This window comes from Schistocerca serialis, chromosome 8 (assembly GCF_023864345.2).
Source record: "Schistocerca serialis cubense isolate TAMUIC-IGC-003099 chromosome 8, iqSchSeri2.2, whole genome shotgun sequence".
Lineage (NCBI taxonomy): Eukaryota > Metazoa > Arthropoda > Insecta > Orthoptera > Acrididae > Schistocerca > Schistocerca serialis.
In genome coordinates this window covers 554,030,064-554,053,234 of record NC_064645.1, presented here as the reverse complement: position 1 = coordinate 554,053,234, position 23,171 = coordinate 554,030,064, and the positions used below count along the sequence as shown (strand labels likewise).

The 23,171-nt window shown below is 42.9% G+C and overlaps 1 protein-coding gene across 1 annotated transcript; it reads left to right on the top strand.

The window, feature by feature from the left end:
* Positions 1-5,223: 5,223 nt before the first annotated feature.
* On the top strand, positions 5,224-22,264 carry LOC126416377 (prostaglandin reductase 1-like). Its single transcript, XM_050084055.1, has 3 exons — positions 5,224-5,424; positions 17,046-17,402; positions 21,620-22,264. The coding sequence occupies exons 1-3, from the start codon at positions 5,224-5,226 to the stop codon at positions 22,070-22,072; spliced, it is 1,011 nt and encodes a 336-aa protein (XP_049940012.1). The 3' UTR covers positions 22,073-22,264.
* Positions 22,265-23,171: the final 907 nt, after the last annotated feature.

Here is a 23,171-nt window from a genome sequence, read left to right as displayed (position 1 = left end):
ATACTAACTTCCTCTCGCTAGGTGTAAAGTTATTTGCGTACACGCTATCTTCTTCACCGGTGCAATGTTGCTGCTCGCCGCATTGTGTCTGTTGTGTTGGGTGTCTTCGGCTGCAGTAGTCGACCGCAGAGGCCTATCCCTGCTGTTCGCCGCTCTCCGACTCTGCTGACTCTGGACTGCAGCTGGTGGAGGTGACAGGTGTTGCTTCCAAGTCCGCCTCGCCTGCTGTACGATGCTCTGCCAACTGCTCTCTGAAACGTTGTTTCTCATAGCGGTGAAATAAAGCGTAATCCATTTGGACCGGGCACACACTTATAACTTGACACTTTGATTTACGTTTTCGAGTTTTAACTTTCAACTACGCGACGCGGATTAATTATGGCATTTATCGATTTTGTTGCCTAACAGTTCAAAGAAACTTATAAACGTTCAAGCGGGATATAATTTCACAGGTCACACAGTGTCGCTTTTTATCTTGTTCACAGTTCATACACTATTGATTCAGGCGTTTTATGATAATCATTACAGTTCATTGTTCTCTCTATGATTTTCACATCTCACCTGGTTCACAGTTCTCGTTGATGGATAGTAGCCTCTTCTTTAAATACACGTTCCTCACAATGGCTGCCATGAATAAAATTATACGTTGTCGTGTTGGAAGTCAGATCTGGCAGCTGGAGAGATGTGTAGAGATCTTCTAAAGTTGTGTTCCCAGGGCAGAGGTCAGCTCGTCGGTCATGGGATCTTCTTCGGTGGAGGCTGCTACGCTTGAATCTGTGTTTGTGCTTTTTTCTGTGGGATGGCACTTGCCCAGGTTAGTCTCTATATCTACAGAGAGCAAGATCTGTAGTACTTGCAATGACGGTAAGCAACACTTCTCATCCTGTTTGTTTATATTTTATAATGTCACTTTTTACACTGTTTTCTACAACACTAGACACATGCATGGAGTGCGCAAAGCATGGGTAAAATGCTCTTCCTAATTGCTAGATAGTTTTCAACCAAACTTGGTACACATATTTCTTACTGTCTCGAATGAATTACTGTGGGGGTAATAAACAGCAACTTCCTTTTGGGGTAGGGATGACAACGTGAAGAGAGAGGAGGGTAGGAGGAGAGGGACAGACAGAAACGGAAAGGAGGAAATGAACACAGATGGGGGGGGGGGGGGGAGGGGAAGTAGAGAGAGCTGGAGAAGTAAATGGTCAGCAAGACAAGAGAAGGAAAGGAACAGAGAAAGGGAAGAGGACGAGATAGACAGAGAAAGGAAAGAGGAGAAGAAGGACAGTGAGAGAGAGGAGAAAATGGACAGAGAAAGGGAAGAGAAGGAGATGAACAGAGAGAGAGAAGAGGAGGAGGTGAAGAGAGGAAGAAAAGAGGAGGAGGCGGACAGAGAGAGGGGGAGAGGAAAAGATGGATAGAGAGGAGAGAGTAGGAGAAGGAGAGCGAGAAGGGGAAGGAAGAGCCGGACTAGTAGTACATTGAAATAAATATACACTTGGGCAACACTGGGTACTCCGCTAGTTTCTTTATAAAAGCTAGCAGTAACATCTAGATTAATTCACGTATTTAAATAGTTTTTCCTCAGATATTAGCAGCTACTCCAGTCAGGACTAAGTCACTAAATTAAATTTGGTATCAGTACGAAGAAGTGTACAGTACGTAAACGCTTAAGAAGCCGAGTTCCTCCATTCGCTACGGAGACAGCTGCGCACATCTTAAGTTGTAACGCTACCTCACATTCGTTTGCTCAATAGTTTAATTCGTTTAAATTCACTGGCTCTATAGTCTCTGGGTGGTATAATCGCCCACTCAGCTGAAACAGGGATGTGAAGGTTCTTTAAAACTTCCTTATGTACATGATTCCAAACTCGTGAAATGTTTTACAGGCTTTTTTTCATTTAATACTGATAACTTTTTAGAACTACTTATGACTTTGCCTGTAGTTTGCAATGTATATGTCACATGCGATTGTCAGTTTCCATTCCTAAACGACTGGTATTATAAAAGACAATAGATTCTAAATAACTCTGCAACTACGATAACTAGAATTATGGAGTAACCGATTTTTATGTACCTCCACTGGCCGCGGTGGCCAATCGGTTCTAGGCGCTTCAGTCAGGAACCGCGCGACCGCTACGGTCGCAGGCTCGATTCCTGCCTCGGGCATGGATGTGTGTGATGTCCTTAGATTGGTTAGGTTTAAGTAGTTCTAAGTTCTTGGGGACTGATGACCCCAGATGTTAAGTCCCATAGTGCTCAGAGCCATTTGAACCATATTTATGTACCTCCCTCCACTGGCAGCGGATAAGAATAGAACACCACAAATATTATAAAATATCGTGTTTTAGTCTTATGCAATCAAAAAAAAAAAAAAATGGTTCAAATGGCTCTGAGAACTATGGGACTTAACATCTGTGGTCATCAGTCCCCTAGAACTTAGAACTACTTAAACCTAACGAACCTAAGGACATCACACACATCCATGCCCGAGGCAGGATTCGAACCTGCGACGTAGCAGCCGCGCGGTTCCGGACTGCGCGCCTAGAACCGCTAGACCACCGCGGCCGGCCTTATGCAATCAAATTTCTTCCATTCCTGTAGTGGTTTAATTAATCACATGTGTGATTAAACACTGAATATAAAAATGTATTGAATCAGATACTGATTCCGCTTATTCTAATCCGAAAATAGCCTCAAGGCGAAATTGGAATGGTCTCTCAGATTCACTGACATTTCGGCACACACACCAAATTTGAAATCAACATGTTCCCTTATAACGTGATGTGGATTCGATTTAAACACCAACACAAAGATGATTTAAAAATTTCATTGAAAAAGACTCCATAAAATTTGAAAGCAACATAATGCACTTTGAGGAAGGAACTGTAGTGAGTTACAAACAAACGCTTTGATGTAACTTAACAGGAACGTAGACGTTAACTACACTTATAATGTTCACAGATATTCCAGTATACAAATACTATTAACTAGCACTAACATATTTCATTTATTACTGAAGAAGTTCGATTATCACAGAGGCTTTATGCAAGCAAAAGCCTGTAAACTAAGCGACACTACTACCCCAAAAATTTCAGTTTTATTCAAGGTTAAAATGGAAAAGATGTCCGCATCGTGTTACCACTGGATCACTGTCAGCCGACCCTACACTGCTCCTAGTTATGCGGTTTCACTAGACTAAAGATTCGATTTAACGTATGGTTTGAGATAGTGGTGGGCAACTTGTGCATGTCAATATCAAATTTCTTCTGTGTGTGATGACTTCGAATGGCTGTCGTGCATTGGTTTCAATGACTTCATGTTTCCACTATGAGATACATAGATGTGCTTACTTGATCGCAGCTCTTGAAAGAAATATGGTCGGTTTCATGTTTTTGGGTTCTGTAGGTCTAAACCAGCAGATTTGTGGACGGACCTGTCGTACAAAGACAGATACTTCAGAATCGTTATTGAGAGTGGTATTAAAAAAATTCTCCTCGTAGAGGTACATTTTGTGCACAGGTCGTCTCTGTGGTTGTTGCATTCTTGTCATCTATGATGGTGTTTTGCATTCCAAAGAGGAAAATCGGTGTCTCCATCCAGTTCTCTGAGACATCCAAACTGAGAAAAGGATGGAAGTGTGTAAGTACATTTGCTGAAAGTTGGTAAGCAGGTATCCTAAATTTGGGTATTCTCAGCAGGATTCAGAGCACTTCAAATTGTCGACGTTGATGTATGTTTATATCTACAATCAATCCAGGAAAGAATATATTGGTAACGGACGTAAGTCATATACCTTCACCAGGAGTGGTTTTGGCCAGACTAAACAGCGCCTGACTACCTTGAAACAGTCTGTACAACCTTCCTATGGTCCAACAATACCCATGTGCAGGTCTAACTTTATGCCTTTGGCATGCGTCGCATTTTCCGCTTGGACAAACAGTGCTCTTTTGACTGTACATGTTGTCCCTTTGACTCATGAATAGGCCAGATTATGAAGAGATGGCCTTATGGTGGGACTGGATCGTAACAAATGGGCATACATTCAATGCTGGGGAATCAAAGTTGCAATTTGTGATTTTTTATGCTAGAAGTTAGCGACAGTACAAATGTCAAATATTTATATCAAACGAAGTAATTGCAGAAACGCGAACCAAAGTCATTTATTGATACAAAAAGAAGAGATGTACATTACAGTAAAAGTGACGTTAATCTCAGAGACATTGGTAACAAATCTACTACGGTCCAGCTATTCTATGGTGCAAAATATGCTAGTATTGTTCTGTATATTTTTTAGTCATGTGGCACACGACACTCTCCTTGTCTGAGTGACATAAGCCATAGAGATACCGGTCATTTTTCTGAAACTGTAATCTTTTGTTTGTCTGTGCACATACGTCACACTTACGGATTTCCGTCATGTTCGGACAATTCCTTCGTGGTGTGTCGTTTTTTGTCTTAGAGTGTACAAGTGAAGCAAGAAGATCATCACAATCAACATTTCCCATCAACCGCTCAAGCAGTTATCTTGACAAATCTGTTAGGTAGCGTCCTTTTATATTAAGGTAGTTACTTCAGTGATGAAGGTACTTCTTCGGAATAGTCGCTGTTTGAGGAACTTAACACCTTGACATTTGGTAGTTTCTTGTTTTGATTAGCACTGTCAGTTGATGTACGAGCAGACTGATGACTTTTTGTCTCTTACAGTCACTAAAATCTTCCAACTTCTACTTGTGGAGGTGTTCCATATTGCTCTCTCTCTATCTACTCTTCCGCTTGAGTGTCAGTGCTTGCAGGACTGGTGCTGACCTTTTAAGTCCTTTGACGGTGATGAAAGAAGTTTAGAAAACGAAAGGAGACACGAGAAAGGACACTCATTTATCATCAAAACTCAGGTAAATCAATTGAACAGTTGTTGGACTAATCCCATTTTCTTGACGTTCAACTATCGACTGGACACAATAAGTGTTAGTTTATCAGAATGTACAGGACAGCAAAAGTGAAGTTAACTACATAGACACTGATAACAACTCTACTACGGTGCAACGATTTTATGATGTAGATTTGCCAGTAATGCCCCGTATTGCTTAGTCATGAGGCAAATGAGACTCTGTTTATCAGAGAGACGTACGCCACAGAGATACCGATAACAACTCGATGAGCCCTCGGCGGTAGTGCTATAAGAGCGGCTGTGTACGAGCCACCAGATCAACATCGGCGACCATGGTGAAGGCACGCAAAATCGTACTCGCCAGAGACTTCCAGGGAGAGCCTCGACCTGAGGACTTCCGAGTCGAGGAGGAGGACCTGCCGCCTGTCAAGGATGGACAGATCCTGGCCGAGGCTGTTTACTTCAGCATCGACCCCTTCCAGAGGGCGCACAGGGCATCGCACAAAGTGGGAGACACCATGGTAGCAGCCCAGGTGAAGTATTTCTGATTTGCTTTCGAACCTAAGCTGACCCAGTGAGGTGAACTGCATCCACATGCAACCACGGTGACGCCACTTAATGACGTCACCAACTTTTCATGAGAGCAGAGAGAGAGAGAGAGAGAGAGAGAGAGAGAGTTCCGTCTTCAGTCCACAAGTGGTGCATCGGGACCATCCGACCGCCGTCTCATACTCAGTTGAGAATGCGGATACGTGGGGCGTGTGGTCAGCACACCGCTCTCCCGGTTTTATTTGACCGGAGCCGCTACAATTCGGTCGAGTAGCTCCTCAATTGGCATCACTAGGCTGAGTGCACCCCGAAAAATGGCAATAGCGCATGGCGGCCTGGATGGTCACCCATCTAAGTGCCGGCCACGCCCGACAGCGCTTAACTTCGGTGATCTCACGGGAACCGGTGTAACCCCTGCGGCAAGGCCGTTGCCTAACTTTTCATGAGGAGATACGCAAATTCTGGTGGCATTTTTGTAGTGGCTCCATCTTTTCCTAATATACAAATTATCCACAGTCGTTTAACTCTGTGAAGGCACTAGCTTTCGTCAACCATCGATGAACGCCTTCCTACTGCTGCCTGGTGATTACACTGGTGATTGCACCATCCATCTGTGCATAATTGTCCGTAAATGACACTCATTTCTGACATTAACAGCTGGGATCTGTGTTTTTACCGGTACCCTGCTGGCTATACTCATTAAAAACAAAAATAAATTTAATATATTATTAAGGCATTAATAAAGGTCTAGTTGCTCCCTTTGCATTCTTTGTAATGTGGTGGTTTCAATCGTAAACTTATCGTTTACTAGTATTTGTAGGGGTCTCTCTTCCTTGCAGGGACTTTTCGTTTCCATATGCAACGTCCACTGTGTGAATTCAACACACTACTATTTTATGAACAATTCGTATTATAGAAACCAATTTTCTGCTATTAAAAGGGCGGCTACAATCCAATAATTTGCTTTGATCATACGCCCATCATTCTTCCTGCTGCTTTAAACAGTACTAACAGTCCTTGAAAAGTACATTTAAGCCAGAGAACTTTTGTTAATATACGCAGTGGCACTTTCTGACCCTAACTTGACGTCCATGTGGCGAGAGACATGAAATACAGTAGTGCTGACCCGACAGCCTTGAATGTTTATTTAGTGGGTTCTCAGAAGGATACTTCGTTTTACATGTTTCTTTTATCCTTGTGATATCGCTGTTATAAGACACCAAGCGAGCCAATCAATTGGGGAGAAAAAGAGTAATTCAGTTCATTCTCCAAAACGAAAACGCATCGATATTTAGTCTACCATCACAGTACAAGAATATTAGGACAATTCAGACTGTATTCAGCAGTAATGATTCCACTATGAAATTAACATCATACTACACGTTTGAGTTCTTGAAACTTAATTACCAAGTTGGAATCTTCTACGAGTTCCAGTTCAAAGATAGCCTCAGCGTCAAAGAATTTCGTAACTTTACTCAAACACAAAACGTCTGCAACGTTGCACTGTTGATGACGAATCTAGCTTCTAAGCACTCTGTCTTGATGTATGTGTTGCATTTGTAACTGGCTAAGTTGGATAAATTTGTTTTTCAGCTGTTTCATTCTAGTTTCACTTTTTTTGTCACAAGGTGTTCATTAATCTTCTCAGATGAACTACTCTTCGTCCTTGCTGTAGAAGAAAATCTGATCCATCATCTCTGAGAAGTCTGTGAAATCTAATGATGTCTAGTTTCGCATTTGACTTAGCTGTTTGTTTGGTCAGAATGAAACGCGGCAAGTATTTTGCGCGCCGGATGCATTAACAATTACAATACGTACTGACAGAAAAGTCATAGCTAGATCAGAACATAATTAATGTAAAGTAATGAAACTCCAGAAATACATTTGTCTAGGTAGTATACTTAATTAAGTGATGAACATTGCAAATTTGCAGGTTAAAAGCGCGAAATAAGCCATGGAAAACGTGAAATGCCGGTGCATTAAAAACCGGTGTGACCGTCAAAAAGTTGAATGCAGGCATGCAAACGTGCGTGCATTGTGTTGTACAGATACTAGGCGCGCAGTCCGGAACCGCGCGACTGCTACGGTCGCAGGTTCGAATCCTGCCTCGGGCATGGATGTGTGTGATGTCCTTAGGTTATTTAGGTTTAAGTAGTTCTAAGTTCTAGGGGACTGATGACCTCAGATGTTAAGTCCCATAGTGCTCAGAGCCATTTGAACCATTTTGTTGTACAGATAACAGATCTCAGTTTTTGGGATGGAGTTCCACACCTGTTGCACTTTGTCTATCAATACAGAGGTGGTTTGGATGACGCTGGAGTTCTCATCCGATGATGTCCCATATATGCCCTCTTGGCGACAGATCTGGTGATCGAACAAAGACAATATATCGACACTCTGTAGAATATGTTGGATTACGACAGCAGTATATGGGCGACCGTTATTCCGTTGGAAAACACCTACTGGAGCACAGTTCATGAATGGCAGCGCAACACGTCGAATCACTAGACTGACGTACAAATTTGCAGTCAAGGTGCGTGGGATAGCAACGACGGTGTTCCGCCTATCATACGAACTCGCACACCAGACCACAACTCTAGGTGTAGATCCAGTATGTCTAGCTCGCAGACAGATTGGTTGCACACCCTCACCTGGGCTACTCATAACCACCACACTGCCATCACTGGCTTTCATCAGGAAACGCAACACACCTCCGGCTTGTCCTTCAGTGAGGTCTTGCTTGACGCCACTGAAGTTGCAAGTGGCGGTGGTTTGAGGTAATTGAGACGCACACAACAGGGCGTCTGGCTCGAAGTTACCTTGAAGTAACCGATTTTTAACGGTTCGTGGTGTCACTGTGGTGCCAACTGCTGCTCAAATTCCTGCTGCAGATGCAGTAAGTTGCCGTATGCCGAACACGATGTTCATCCCTCTCGGTAGGGCTTCGTGTCCATCCAGAGCCCGGTCTTCTTACGACCGCACCTACTCGTGACCACAGCTTCCAGCAATCATGTACAGTGACTGCATTGCTGTCAAGTCTTTCTGCAATATCACAGAAGGGACACCCTGCTTACCATAACCTGTTACACGACCTCGTTAAAGGTCAGTGAGGTGTTGATAAAGTGGTCTTTGTCACCTTAAACGCATTCTTGAGTAACATCAGTGTAAGAGGTAACAACGCTCACGCCCATTACAATTTTTGTTGTTGTTGTTGTTGTTGTTGTTGTCTTCAGTCCTGAGACTGGTTTGATGCAGCTCTCCACGCTACTCTATCCTGTGCCAGCTTCTTCATCTCCCAGTACCTATTGCAGCCTACATCCTTTGCTTAGTGTATTCATCTCTTGGTCTCCCTCTACGATTTTTACCCTCCAGGCTACCCTCCAATACTAAATTGGTGATCCCTTGATGCCTCAGAACATGTCCTACCAACCGATCCCTTCTTCTGGTCAAGTTGTGCCACAAACTCCTCTTCTCCCCAATTCTATTCAATACCTCCTCATTAGTTATGTGATCTACCCATCTAATCTTCAGCATTCTTCTGTAGCACCACATTTCGAAAGCTTCGATTCTCTTCTTGTCTAAACTATTTATCGTCCATGTATCACTTCCAAACATGACTACACTCCATACAAATACTTTCAGAAACGACATCCTGACACTTAATCTATACTCGATGTTAACAAATTTCTCTTCTTCAGAAACGCTTTCCTTGCCATTGCCAGTCTACGTTTTATATCCTCTCTACTTCGACCATCATCAGTTATTTTGCTCCCCAAACAGCAAAACTCCTTTACTACTTTAAGTGTCTCATTTCCTAATCTAATTCGCTCAGCATCACCCGACTTAATTCGACTAAATTCCATGATCGTTGTTTTGCTTTTGTTGATGTTCATCTTATACCCTCCTTTCAAGACACTGTCCATTCCATTCAACTGCTCTTCCAAGTCTTTTGCTGTCTCTGACAGAATTGCAATGTCATCGGCGAACGTCAAAGTTTTTATTTCCTCTCCATGGATTTTAATACCTACTCTGAACTTTTCTTTTGTTTCCTTTGTTGCTTGCTCAATATACAGATTGAATAGCATCGGGGATAGGCTACAACCCTGTCTCACTCCCTTCCCAACCACTGCTTCCCTTTCATGTCCCTCGACTCTTATAATTGCCATCTGCTTTCTGTACAAATTGTAAATAGCCTTTCGCTCCCTGTATTTTACCCCTGCCACCTTCAGAATTTGAAAGAGAGTATTCCAGTCAACATTGTCAAAAGCTTTCTCTAAGTCTACAAATGCTCGAAACGTAGGTTTGCCTTTCCTTAATCTTTCTTCTAAGATAAGTCGTAGGGTCAGTATTGCCTCACGTCTTACAACATTTCTACGGAATCCAAACTGCTTTTCCCCGAGGACGGCTTCTACCAGTTTTTCCATTCGTCTGTAAAGAATTCGCGTTAGTATTTTGCAGCTGTGAGTTATTAAACTGATAGTTCGGTAATTTTCACATCTGTCAACACTTGCTTTCTTTGGGATTGGAATTATTATATTCTTCTTGAAGTCTGATGGAATTTCGCCTGTCTCATACATCTTGCTCACCATATGGTAGAGTTTTGTCAGGACTGGCTCTCCCAAGGCTGTCAGTAGTTCTAATGGAATGTTGTCTATTCCCGGGGCCTTGTTTCGACTGTCAAACTCTTCACACAGTATCGTATCTCCCATTTCAACATCATCTTCATCCCCTTCTATGTCCATGATATTGTCCTCAAGAACCACGCCCTTGTATAGACCCTCTATATACTCCTTCCACCTTTCTGCTTTCCCTTCTTTGCTTAGAACTGGGTTTCTATCTGAGCTCTTGATATTCATGCAAGTACTTCTCTTTTCTCCAAAGGTCTCTTTAATTTTCCTGTAGGCAGTATCTATCTTACCCCTCGTGAGATAAGCCTCTACATCCTTACATTTGTCCTCTAGCCATCCCTGCTTAGCCATTTTGCACTTCCTGTCGATCTCATTTTTGAGACGTTTGTATTCCTTTTTACCTGCTTCACTTACTGCATTTTTGTATTTTCTCCTTTCATCAATTAAATTCAGTATCTCTTCTGTTACCCAAGGATTTCTACTAGCCCTCGTCTTTTTACCTACTTGATGCTCCGCTGCCTTCACTATTTCCTTCCTCAAAGCTACCCATTCTTCTTCTACTGTATTTCTTTCCCCCATTCCTGTCAATTTTTCCCTTATGCTCTCCCTGAAACTCTGTACAACCTCTTGTTCTTTCAGTTTATCCAGGTCCCATCTCCTTATATTCCCACCTTTTTGCATTTTCTTCAGTTTTAATCTACAGTTCATATCCAATAGACTGTGGTCAGAGTCCACATCTGCTCCTAGAAATGTCTTACAATTTAAAATCTGGTTCCTAAATCTCTGTCTTACAGTATGCATTTAATTTGCATCGTCGTAGTGGCTCTACTAGTGCCGCTCTTATGCGACTGGTGCGAAATTTGGATAGATATCATCTTTCAGATGTAGAAAAACGTCTAGCAATATTGGTTTATGTGACAACTCCTTCTAGGTGTTGCGATGTTTTTCCATCAGTGTATTTACCTTTATGAGCCTGACAACGGGGAAATGCGGTATGAAAAATGTTATTGATATAATAAAAAGTGGTGACTGGCAGTAGGTACCGTGTGCAATTATAGCTCTTTCCTTTTATCTCAGAGGCTATTTTAATGATTTATGAGTGTCTGGGGTATGTGCAAAAGTGCTGAGGCTACGAGACGGAGCGACAGGAAATGCTTAGGAGGAGCACATCGGTGGCAGGCAGATGTACGAGGCCGCAGTCTGGGTGGTGTAAGAATCTTGGAAGTGAGGTCAGCCCGAACCAACAGGAAGTGGCAAGCATTGCCCTCGCACAATGATTGCTGGGAGATGCGGCACCGCGTGTAGTAGTCAGTGGCGACTTTTCCATGTTTTTCTGAGTTATGTAAGTCAGCAGGCTTTCGTGGCCGTTGTCACTAAAGACAAAATCTTCTGGGCTGTTAGGCCGCGTCATATTTCCTTCTAAAATAATCGACGTGTCGACCCCTCTGCTGAGATCTTATTCAGGATTTTCTGGTGTCCACTACTGCTAGAACACTACTCTAGATCCCAGCAGAGGAGTCGAAACGTCGATTATCGGACATCCTGAAGATGATCCCAGCAGAGGGGTCGAAACGTCGATTACTTTAGAACGAAATATGTCGCGGCCAAACAACCAAGAACATTTTATCTTTTTTCTGACTTATTTTGAAGGATAAAAGAATAGTTTCTGCCGCTTTCAGAGAGCGCAGGACACTTTATACCAGGTCTAGTCTCATACCGGTCCTTTCTGAATTTCTCGAAACTGCTTATGAGGCTATGGACATTGGCGAGAGAACTTACAGTTGGTGTAAGGAAGAGTGTCGTCTGATCGAAGCGTTGAAATGAATACTTTTTGGTAGTAGGGAAGGATTTTATACTTCATTGGAGGCTGGGAAAAGCGCTAGTTTTCTAGGGATTCTGTGTTGGAGCGAATCCTATTAGCTGGATCGCCGAGCTTCGTAATTTTTCTGTTGGTGACTGGACCCCAAAGGTGTCTGCACGTCTCCATTGCTCAGCTCGGCACATTGCAGCCTTATGTAGAGTTAGTGTAATTGGCAGCTCCAACAAGAGATCCAGGTCCCTCACCTCTCATCTTCTTTGCAGTGGTAATGAATATGTGAGCTTAAAAAATGTGCGATCTTCTGGATTTTTAATCACCAACTTCCAATAACAGCTCTCATCAAACATTATGTGATTTAATATTTGTCACTTATCAATGAACGTTGGGAGGGAGTAAATTCTTACGATGGCACGAAGTATTAACTGATAGGGGTGTGTCGCTGCCTTCCATTTAATCATTATACATTGAAGCCCCAAAGAAACCGGTATAGGCATCCGTATTCAAATACAGAGATATGTAAACAGGCAGAATAAGATGCCGCTTTCGGCAACGCCTACATAAGCAACAAGTGTCTGGTGCAGTTGTCAGATCAGTTACTGCTGCTGCAATGGCAGGTTATCAAGATTTAAATGAGTTAGAACGTGGTGTTATAGTCGGCGCACGAGCGATGGGACACAGAATCTCCGAAGTAACGATGAAGTGATTTTTTTCCCGCACGATCATTTCACGAGTGTACATTGAATAGCAGGAATCCGAAGAAACATCAAATTTCCGACGTCGCTGTGGCCGGAAAAACATCCTGCAACAGCGGGACCATCGACGACTGAAGATAATCGTTCTTCGTTACAGAGGTGCAACCCTTTCCCAAACTGCTGCAGATTTCAGTGCTGGACCATCAACAAGTGTCAGCGTGCGAACCGTTCAACGAAACATAATCGATATGGGCTTTCGGAGGCAAACTTCCACTCGTGAACCCTTGATAACTATAGGACACCAAGCTTTACGTCTCACATGGGCCCGTCAACACCGGCACTGGACTGTTGATGACTGGAAACCTGTTGTCTGGTCGGATGTGTCTCGCTTCAAATTGTATCGAGCGGATGGACGTGTAAGGATATGGAGAAAACCTCATGAATCCATGGACCCTGCATGTCAGCAGGGAACTATTCAAGCTGGTGGAGGCTCTGTAATGGTGTGGGGCGTGTGCAGTTGAAGTGATATGGGACTCCTGATACATCTGCATAGTTCTCTGACAGATGACACTTCCGTAAGCATCCTGTCTGATCACCTGCATCCATTCATGTCCATTGTGCATTCCGACGGACGTGGGCAATTCCTTCAGGATAATGCGATATCCCACACGTCCATAATGACTACAGAGTGGCTCCAGGAACACTCTTCTGAGTTTAAACACTTCCGCTGGCCACGAAACTCCCCAGAAATGAACATTTTTGAGCGTATCTGGGATGCCTTGCAACGTGTTGTTCAGAAGAGTTTCTATCCTCTCGTACTCTTACGTATTTATAGACGCCCTGCAGGATTCATAATGTCAGCTCTCTCTAGTACTACTTCACACATTTTTCGAGTCCATGCTACGTCGTGTCGTAGCACTTCGGCGTGCTCGCCGGGGCCCTCCACGGAAGCAGGTAGGTGTAATAGTTTCTTTGGCTCTTCAGAGTATAAATTTGGATAGAGGCAATTTTCACAGGGTTTGATTATTCATTACTATGCTAATCTCATAAATTTGTCTATGAAGAAATCTGAATACTGATTTTCATCACTGTTTCTGTTCGACCCCTACACATTACGTTTTAGACTTCTAATTTGTATCGTGGAAGATGCAATCAGCTCAAAATCATCTCCACCATATTACTCCAGTCAGAGAGCGTTAGCCAGAGTGCGATATTTCTTTTGCAAATTCCCCACTTTAAGAACTATGCCTAGGGCCGTAATTTTCGAGATATCCATTTAATCTTGCACACGGGCATTTACACGTTAGTCCTTAAAATTGTTACCTGCCCAGAATTAGTTCTGGAAGGTTCAGGAAAATTCTTGACCACCCGTTTTTACACACAATATATCTCCTTCCGTTCTTTTTGAAAGTTTGCGTAAAGAGTGACTTTCTTAACCTAGGTAGTGGAGCATCCACAAGCAAAATTTTTCCCCCAACACCTGAGATCGATCGTTCAACCTCTGGTCTGTCTGAAAAACAGTCCACATCATTTTGTTACAAGAAACACTGCTATCCTTAGTGTAGCTTTTAAAACCAAATTTACTCGATCATAATCAAATAGAAGGAGAACATCCTAAATTTCTTTTTCTGTTTTTTACCATTGTATTGTGTATAAGAGGTTCGTCGTTCAAGACTGTCTCCTCTTAACAATAAGGATTGACGATCCAGGAAATAAATTAGCAGCAAATCGCGGTGAACGAGACAGGTGTTTCACATCGAACAGCATATCATCAAAACTTATTCTGCCTCAGATCTACGTTGGTTTCCATCCCCTGAGTGAGCGTCAGATAATTCCGTCTAAGAAATCAAAGTATGGCATTGTCTAATATTTGGACCTACACTATGCACTGATAAGAAAATTTTTTAAACTGGCCAGAACAACCAAAGTTGAACAATGTGACAGTTGAGACCGTTATACATTGAACATAACACTGATGGTTCATCACTGAGAATTTTTATGACTACCCATGTTTTCGTAACATATAAACCTGTGTACAGAAAGTAATGCTTCCTAAGTGCTGTGTGTACTAACCTAAGCACAAATAAACGCTGCGAATATATGGTATTCTTATGACATAACATGTGAATTTAACTCACTCAAACCAATCAAAAAATTTTACCAGATGTCCATCACCAAAGTGATTTCTGGCCGCTGGTTGACCGTTGTCACTATGTTGAAGATTACAGGGGAACCAGCTGACTGCTAAAGCAAGTTTCAAGGAGGATTCTGTTTGAAATCAATCCATGGGTGATTTTATGAATGCAGACAGCGGTGATCAGGAATTAGTTATTTCTAGGTAGCATAAGATGCAGTAAAGTACACTGGACTTTTTTCGCCTCATTTGCGCTATGGGAAGTTGGGTAGGGAAGTGGATAACCTAAACTAGTGTTTGCAGAATGAGATTTTCACTCTGCAGTGGACTGTTGGCTGATATGAGACTGCGTGGCAGATTATAACCGTGTGCCGGACCGAGACAGTTACAAAGTGTTTCTGATGTGTGAGTATGTGACTCCAGAGTTGAGATAAAATCTGGCCTGATTATCTAGTATTATTTGATATAGAACGATTTATGTTTCCCTGGATAAGGGTATAAAGCCTGAGGAAAAATAAAAAACTGTATGTAGAGTTTGGTAATGAATCTGATTATGTCATCTGGTGTCAGAATTTGGCATAGGGAAGACAGAGAATGTTGGATTTTTTATGGTGATTTGTTTGTGAATTTGCAGAAAAAAATTAAAATGTGCCTCATGATACAAGTTGGAGGAGATTTAAGGTTCGACCAATATTTGTGGATATGGTCTCTTATGTTTATGATTAAAAGTCTTAGAAATTGTAGCTAGAGCACATTTCGCGAAAGAGTCACTTATCAAGAAAAGGAATGTCGTGGATATGCTCACACAATTCAAATGGCAGATGTTACAGTAGAGGTGCTGAGTGGAGTAATTTCCTTGTACACTACTGGCCATTAAAATTGCTACACCAAGCAAAGATGCAGATGATAAACGGGTATTCATTGGAAAAATATATTATACTAGAACTGACATGTGATTACATTTTCACGCAATTTGAGTGCATACATCCTGAACAATCAGTGCCCATAACAACCACGTCTGGCCGTAATAATGGCCTTGATACGCCTGGGCATTGAGTCAAACAGAGCTCGGATGGCGTGTACAGGTACAGCTGCCCATGCAGCTTCAACAAGATACCACAGTTCATCAAGAGTAGTGGCTGGCGTATTGTGACGAGCCAGTTGCTCGGCCACCATTGAACAGACGTTTTCAGTTGGTGAGAGATCTGGAGAATGTGCTGGCCAGGGTAGGAGTCGAACATTTTCTGTATCCAGAAATGCCCATACGGGACCTAGAACATGCGGTCGTACATTTTTCTGCTGAAATGTAGGGTTTCGCAGGGATCGAATGAAGGGTAGAGCCACGGGTCGTAAGACATCTGAAATGTAACGTCCACTGTTCAAAGGGCCGTCAATGCGAACAAGAGGTGATCGAGACGTCTAACCAATGGCACCCCATACCATGACGCCAGGTGATACGCCAGTATGGCGATGACGATGTGCTTTCACCGCGATGTCGCCAAACACGAATGCGACCATCATGATGCTGTAAACAGAAACTGGATTCATCCGACAAAATGACGTTTTGCCATTCCTGCACCCAGGTTCGTCGTTGAGTACACGATTGCAGGCGCTCCTGCCTGTGATGCAGCGTCAAGGGTAACCGCAGCCATGGTCTCCGAGCTGATAGTCCATGCTGCTGAAAACGTCGTCGAGCTGTTCGTGCAGATGGTTGTTGTCTTGCAAACGTCCCCATGTGTTGACTCAGGGATCGAGACGTGGCTGCACGATACGTTACAGCCATGCGGATAAGATGCATGTCATCTCGACTGCTAGTGATACGAGGCCGTTGGAAGCCAGCCTGGCGTTCCGTATTACTCTCCTGAACCCACTGATTCCATTGGATCTCGACCAACGCGAGCAGCAATGTCGCGATACGATAAACCGCAATAGCGATAGGCTACAATCCGACCTTTATCAAAGTCGGAAACGTGATGGTACGCAATTCTCCTCCTTACACGAGTAATAACAACAATGTTTCACCAGACAACGCCGGTCAACTGCTGCTTGTGTATCAGAAATCGGTTGGCAACTTTCTTCATGTCAGCACGTTGTAGGTGTCGCCACCGGCACCAACCTTGTGTGAATGCTCTGAAAAGCTAATCACCTGCATATCACAGCATCTTCTTCCTGTCGGTTAAATTTCGCGTCAGTAGCACGTCATCTTCGTGGTGTACCAATTTTAATGGCCAGTAGTGTATATTTCCAAGAGTAGTCAAATAAATTGTTACTGATACAACTGTTTCGAGTCAGTGTAGCAATGTGGTAGTGTAACATACAAGCCTATCCACAGGTGGCGCGCATTGTGGAGAGCCGGGCTCCTGGTTTCCCGGTGGGTCGCCACGTGGTGGGGTACTGGGGATGGCGCGACCGCACCGTGGCTGACGTGGGGCCCAACGCAGAGTTCCCCATCTACATGTCGCCGCCCATGCTGGCTCCAGAGCTGGGGGATCTGCCAGTATCCCTGTCCTTGGGAGTGCTCGGTATGCCTGGAATCAGCGGCTACTTCCCGCTGCTGGATGTCCTCAAGCCCAAGGCGGGAGAGGTGGTCGTGGTCAGTGGCGCTGCGGGCGCTGTGGGCAGTATAGTGGGGCAGATAGCGCTCATCAAGGGATGCACTGTCATCGGCTTCGCCGGATCTGACGCCAAGGTATGCAGCAACTTTCTTTCAACTTAAAATGTGCGTGTTCAATAGAGAAGGTAACATTTCTCATTACAACACACAGATAGTCCTGCAATTGTCTTTTCAATAGATTAACAAAGATTCTTTCTGGTTTTATTCTCGAATTAGAAACATACAAATTTACACTATCCATACACATCAATAAATATGTACATACATATGCACACATTGTATTTATATTACATGTGCCCAGTACTTTGCAACCTCCAAGGCGCTTGGAGTGGCTTGCAGGAGATTAATCTTCGTGCAGGATGTAGGGCACAAAAGGCACTGGAGCATGTGGCTTGTGGTTTGTTCTTGTCCACAATCACAGGACGTATCTTCTGTTATGAAGCCCCATCTCTTCAGGTTGTCTCTGGATCGTCCAACTCCTGATCGTAATCTGTTTAAAGATTTCCACACCAGCCAGCTCTCGTTGTGTCCAGGTGGTGGTTCTTCAGCTTCTGGCGTCTGCAGATGAGGCGTCGACTTCTTCCATAACTCCAGCCTTGCCTTCTCTGGTAAAATGGTGAGTTTCTCGGATGTTCTCAGGAAGCTCTTTCGCGATCTCGGCCGTTGCAGTGGTGGATTATGTCCGTGCAGTGGATGGGCACTGTCCTGTTCCACTTTCAGTCTCTCCTTGTTGGTAGCCACTGTTCTGCGTATCCATGGTGGCGCTATTCCAGCCAGGCACTAGAGCTTATCAGTTGGGGTAGGTCTTAAGCAACCTGTGATCAACCTGCAGGTTTCGTTGAGAGCAATGTCTACTCGTCTGGCATGAGATGACCTGTACCAGACTGGAGAAGCATATTCAGCAGCAGAAAAGCACAGTGTCATTGCAGAACAGCGAATAGTTTTTGGATGTTATCCCCACTGTGTCCCCGCTAGTTTGCGAATTAGGTTGTTTCGAGCGGAGATTTTCATTTTGGTGTTCTTGCAGTGAGTTTTGAATGTCAGAATTCTATCGAGAGTGACTCCCAAGTATTTTGGTGCGTGATGATGCTGGAGTTGGATACCTGACCATGCAATATGTAGCTCACGATTAGATTCCCTGTTCCTTAAATGAAAGGCACACACTTGTGTCTTCGAAGCGTTTGGTCTGACTTGGTTCCGATTGTAGTAGCTTGACGGGGTTCTAAGTGCTGTTGTCAGGTTTCTTCCCACTCTTTGAAAGCATGAGCTCTGCGTAGCAAGGGCTAGGTCATCTGCATATAAGAATCTCCTTGTGCCTGGGGTCAATGGCTGGTCGTTGGTATAGATGTTGAAGAGATGTTGGGGTACATGAAAGGGGTACATGAAAGGAGCCTCCACGAAGATTTCAATGATTTCCGACCAAGATAAGACTTGCAGTCGGGCGTACCCTGTGCGTCAGGTTTCTCTGGCGGCTGGTCCTTTCACACCAGAAACATCATCTTGGTCCTTTTCAGGACCACAGTTGACCATCATATTCTTTCTGGTAAAAGTGTAATTGAAACTTGTGTCTGGTGTTCTTTCTGGTTGAAGTGATGTTTCCACACTAATTTTCGAGAGCGAAACAAGCTACCATCTACAATTGACTGCTGAATTAGGAGGGTCTGATACATGCAGTTCTCTTGCCACGCATGATTGATTCCCGCTCTTCTATGAAGGGTTAGTTCTCTTAGTTATTTGTGCAGACGTTCTCGTACGAACGGTTGTTTTTCTGTATTCTCTAGCATTGACTTGGCACATACTACAAAGTTACATTGGTATTCTGTAATGAGCAGTATTACAGTGTAGTCATTTTTGGGCATTTTGGAATAGCACTTTAATGCCTGAGTTGCAGATATATACTTGTGGGCAAGATACTTTGGAGCAGCACCTTAATGTCTGGGTTGCGGATACTCGTATATACCTGTGGGTTAGGTATCTAGGTTACGTAGTGAATAGGTCTGTGGAAATGCATTAATAATTGCTTGAATAATTGGAAAAATAGGTTAGAAAGAATAGTTGAGAACATTTTGAAGGTAATTTATGAATCTGTGCACAATATTGGGTGAATTTTAACTGATACCAATATCAAAAGACCTTGAATATCATTACACTCAAGGTCAATGAACATAATTTGCATTACGTACTGCTGCTTCCAGTAGTGTGCGATCCCGAATAATCACTGCAACCATTGAAACTGTCGATCTGTCTATAAGTTCTTAAACACACGAAGAACAATATTTTTAGTAGAAGTAAACCAAGTTCAATAGGTGCCTATCAAGTCTGAGTCACTAACTTCACATTAGTTCTAGCGTGTTTAGTCTTGAGTGTGATAATGTCGATGCAGGAAAGCTCCTTCGGATACGGCGTCATTTGTTCTGGTCTCCAAAGAACTTCTTTATGCAGGATTTCGGCGGCAAGTGAAATGATGAATAGATAGGAGTTGAAGTTACAACCGTGCGAATAAATATTCCTTTTCTAATAACTTTTCATAATTCTTTTAATGAACGGTTAAAAAACACATAATTAACAATGCTGGTGCGACAGATCCAAGCGTACGTGCGTACGCTACCACTCCCCGAATCAAAAGGGTGAATATACATGAATTAATAAATTAGAGCTTCTTCTTTGTTTCATACAGATATTTAACGATGTATCAAACATTATCCTTGCCACAAAACAACTTGTTAATTTACCTTTGGCGGTGTCTTAGGTTTATCGCTCATTTAGTTTACATTTAGCTCATGTATAGTAAAAGAAAAGAAAAAAATAATAATATGATTCAATACACTAACACAGTTTAGCCGTCAGGAATCTTGGGATATGTGCAGTGCGCAACTGAGAGATCGATTTTGCAGCGACTATTGCGATCAGTGCACGTATCGGCAGCATTTCTCCGATCGTATTAACAAAACTAGATGCAACAGCATTTTGTACAGAACAAATCAAAGGTACTATCGTAGTGTTGATATGAGTCTTAGTAGCCGGCAGAGCTGATGTTCAAAATTTTTTGTAACATTTTTTGGAAACAAAAGAGCTTATTAATTGTATGAAATCAGTAAAAAAAAGGCTAGATTGCGATGGCTATTTTATTAAAATTACCGGTTTCGGCCTAATCTTAGGCCATCTTCAGACCGCACCATCAGTTGAAGTTCATGATGTCTAGAACAGCCAGTAGACCTTAGTCGCTGAAACTGCTCACCAATTGAGGTCTACTGGCTGTTCTAGACATCATCAACTTCAGCTGATGGTGCTGTCTGAAGATGGCCTAAGATTATGCCAAAACCGGTCATTTTAATAAAATAACCATTGCCATCTAGACTGTCTTTCCTCTGATTTTTTATAGAGCTGGTGTTATCTTTGCGTTGCTTTTCTTCCTCAGCTCTTCGACATATCGGCGGTAAGTTAGGTGCCTTATGAGAGCGTCTCTTACGTATTCGGGTATATTCTGCCATCACAAAACTCTGCCCACCCTATCGAATGATGAGGAATTATGGGCTGATCCACTGGGGTGTCCTAAAATCTGCACTCTCACCCCTGATGGCAAATGGAGTCATGCTCTGGAGGCAAGTTACTGTCTCCAGTCACTCAATTCAGTCAGCTACTTCAAACGGTGCGTCACACAAATGAAGGGCTACACTGTTAACTGCTAAAATAAGTGCAGCTGAATCCAAATATTAACACACTTCAGATTAAGTGAAGAACATCCTGAAAGTGTAACAACAGGAGAAAAAATCGCGAAAGTGCAAAACGTATCACCGGATAATCTGTGATTAAATTCGTACGATACTGCAGATGCCATAGACACATCAGGGAAAGAGCATGACATGGTTCACTTGAAAACGATGAGAAAGCTTTCTGAACGGGCGGTGCCATAACTGTTGAATACTTACCGAAACAAAACTCTAGAACGTATTTTTGTCTTACCTTTGTTTGTGTCAGAAAGAATCCAGGTGCTATGTCTACCTATTTATTACTGTGGACAATTAAAGCTTTTACTACTTCACAACTCGAATGAAACAACAATCAAATATGTTGGTCCCCCACAAAAAAAAAAAAAAAACCACGGAAACTATAGAATGTTCTTCTAGTTTTGCGACTAGCGTTTCCTTGGAAATGAAAAAGATTAATGCGTTTATTGAAATATCCAGACCTTTTTTACACTGTAGACAGAATTCATTCTTTACACTAAATAACCGAGCAAATAAGTCGATCCAGTATCTGGTTTTGATGTGACCTAAGTCTCTTGTTCTCAGGTGAAATGGCTGAAAGACGACCTGGGCTTTCACCACGCTTTTAACTACAAGACGACAGACGTGTCCACCGCCCTCAAGCAGGCTGCCCCTGACGGCGTCGACGTGTACTTCGACAACGTGGGAGGAGACATGAGCACTAAGATCATCAGCAACATGCGCTACCGTGGCCGCATCGCTGTCATTGGCGGCATCTCCCAGTACAACGAATCAGAGATCCAAAAACTGGTCACTCTGCCGTTTTCATTTTTAGCCAATCAGCTGCGGCTTGAGGGCTGCGCTTATTCGCGATGGCACGACCGGTGGGACGAGGGCATCAGCCAGCTGACGCAGTGGGTCAGAGAGGGGAAACTCAAGTACAGGGAGACGGTGACCGACGGCTTCCACAACGCTCCAAAAGCCTTCATCGGTATGCTGCGAGGTGAAAATTTTGGGAAAGCTATTCTCAAATTGTGAAAATGCTCTTGTAGTAGATGAGGATACCAGAGCAAATACAGATATAGTTTCCTTGAACTTTAAATAAAGAAAACATAAAATGTAAAGTGCACGATTTAGCTCAACTATTCCGCTAGAAGTTACGCCTCTAATACTTTAATTTCGAAACATCATCATTTGCAGTTTTAGAGAAATAGTAATAATTGTACTGTCAGTTTCCTATCGTATGTGATTTGAATAAAGTTTATTTGTCAACGTGTAAATGCCTCATTAATTTAACTGAAAACATGTGAAAAAATTTGAAAGATATGTCATATGTTTTGACTAAATACGAAACCAGTAATATAATACAAACGATAAATCTAATACATCAGAACAAGTACCTTGCCATTACCAGTCATTACAAACAATGTACGACATGTCTATTTATGTCAAAGTATTTACGGAATTGTGAATTAAAGGCTATTTTGGAAACAAGATGAAATACGAGGGTCATTCAATAAGTAGTGCCCCACATTTTTTTCTCAGAACATATTTATTGTTAAGAGTCAGAGTTTGGTGACAATATACATCAACATGTATTGTCCATGTCCTCTTTTTCTACGTTCTATGGCTGTACGCCGATATTGTGGAAGAAAATGTATTCCGTGCTGGTAAAAGCTCTTGTCCTGCAGGCGTAGCCATGTTTTCACCGCTTGACTGGCACTCTCGTCGTCTTCAAAGCGTGTTCCTCGTAGAGAATCTTTAAGCGGTCCCAAGAGATGGAAGTCCGAGAGTGCCAGGTCTGGGCTGTAGAGTGGATGAGGCAGTGATGCCCAACTCAATTTGTCGATGTGTTCCTAGGTTCTCAGACTTGTGTTTGGGATTGCATTATTCTGTTCAAGCAAGATTTCTGCTGGATTCTTGTCCCATCGAACACATCGGAACGGGTTCTTGAGTTTACTCAGAGTCTTCACGTATGCCTTTGAACTGATGGTTGAGCCTCTTGGCATCACATCCACGAGAATGACGCCATTACAGTACCAGAAGGCCGTCACCGCGACTTTTCCGGCAGAGGGAGTTGTCTTGAATTTATTATTTTGTGGTGAATGAGGATGATGCCACTGCATGGACTGCCTTT

Excerpts from the sequence above, each read along its gene's own strand:
- LOC126416377 (XM_050084055.1), top strand. The coding sequence starts at position 5,224 with ATGGTGAAGGCACGCAAAATCGTACTCGCCAGAGACTTCCAGGGAGAG. Across the intron at positions 5,425-17,045 it reads ACACCATGGTAGCAGCCCAG|GTGGCGCGCATTGTGGAGAG; the intron begins GTGAAGTATTTC and ends GCCTATCCACAG. Across the intron at positions 17,403-21,619 it reads TCGCCGGATCTGACGCCAAG|GTGAAATGGCTGAAAGACGA; the intron begins GTATGCAGCAAC and ends TCTTGTTCTCAG.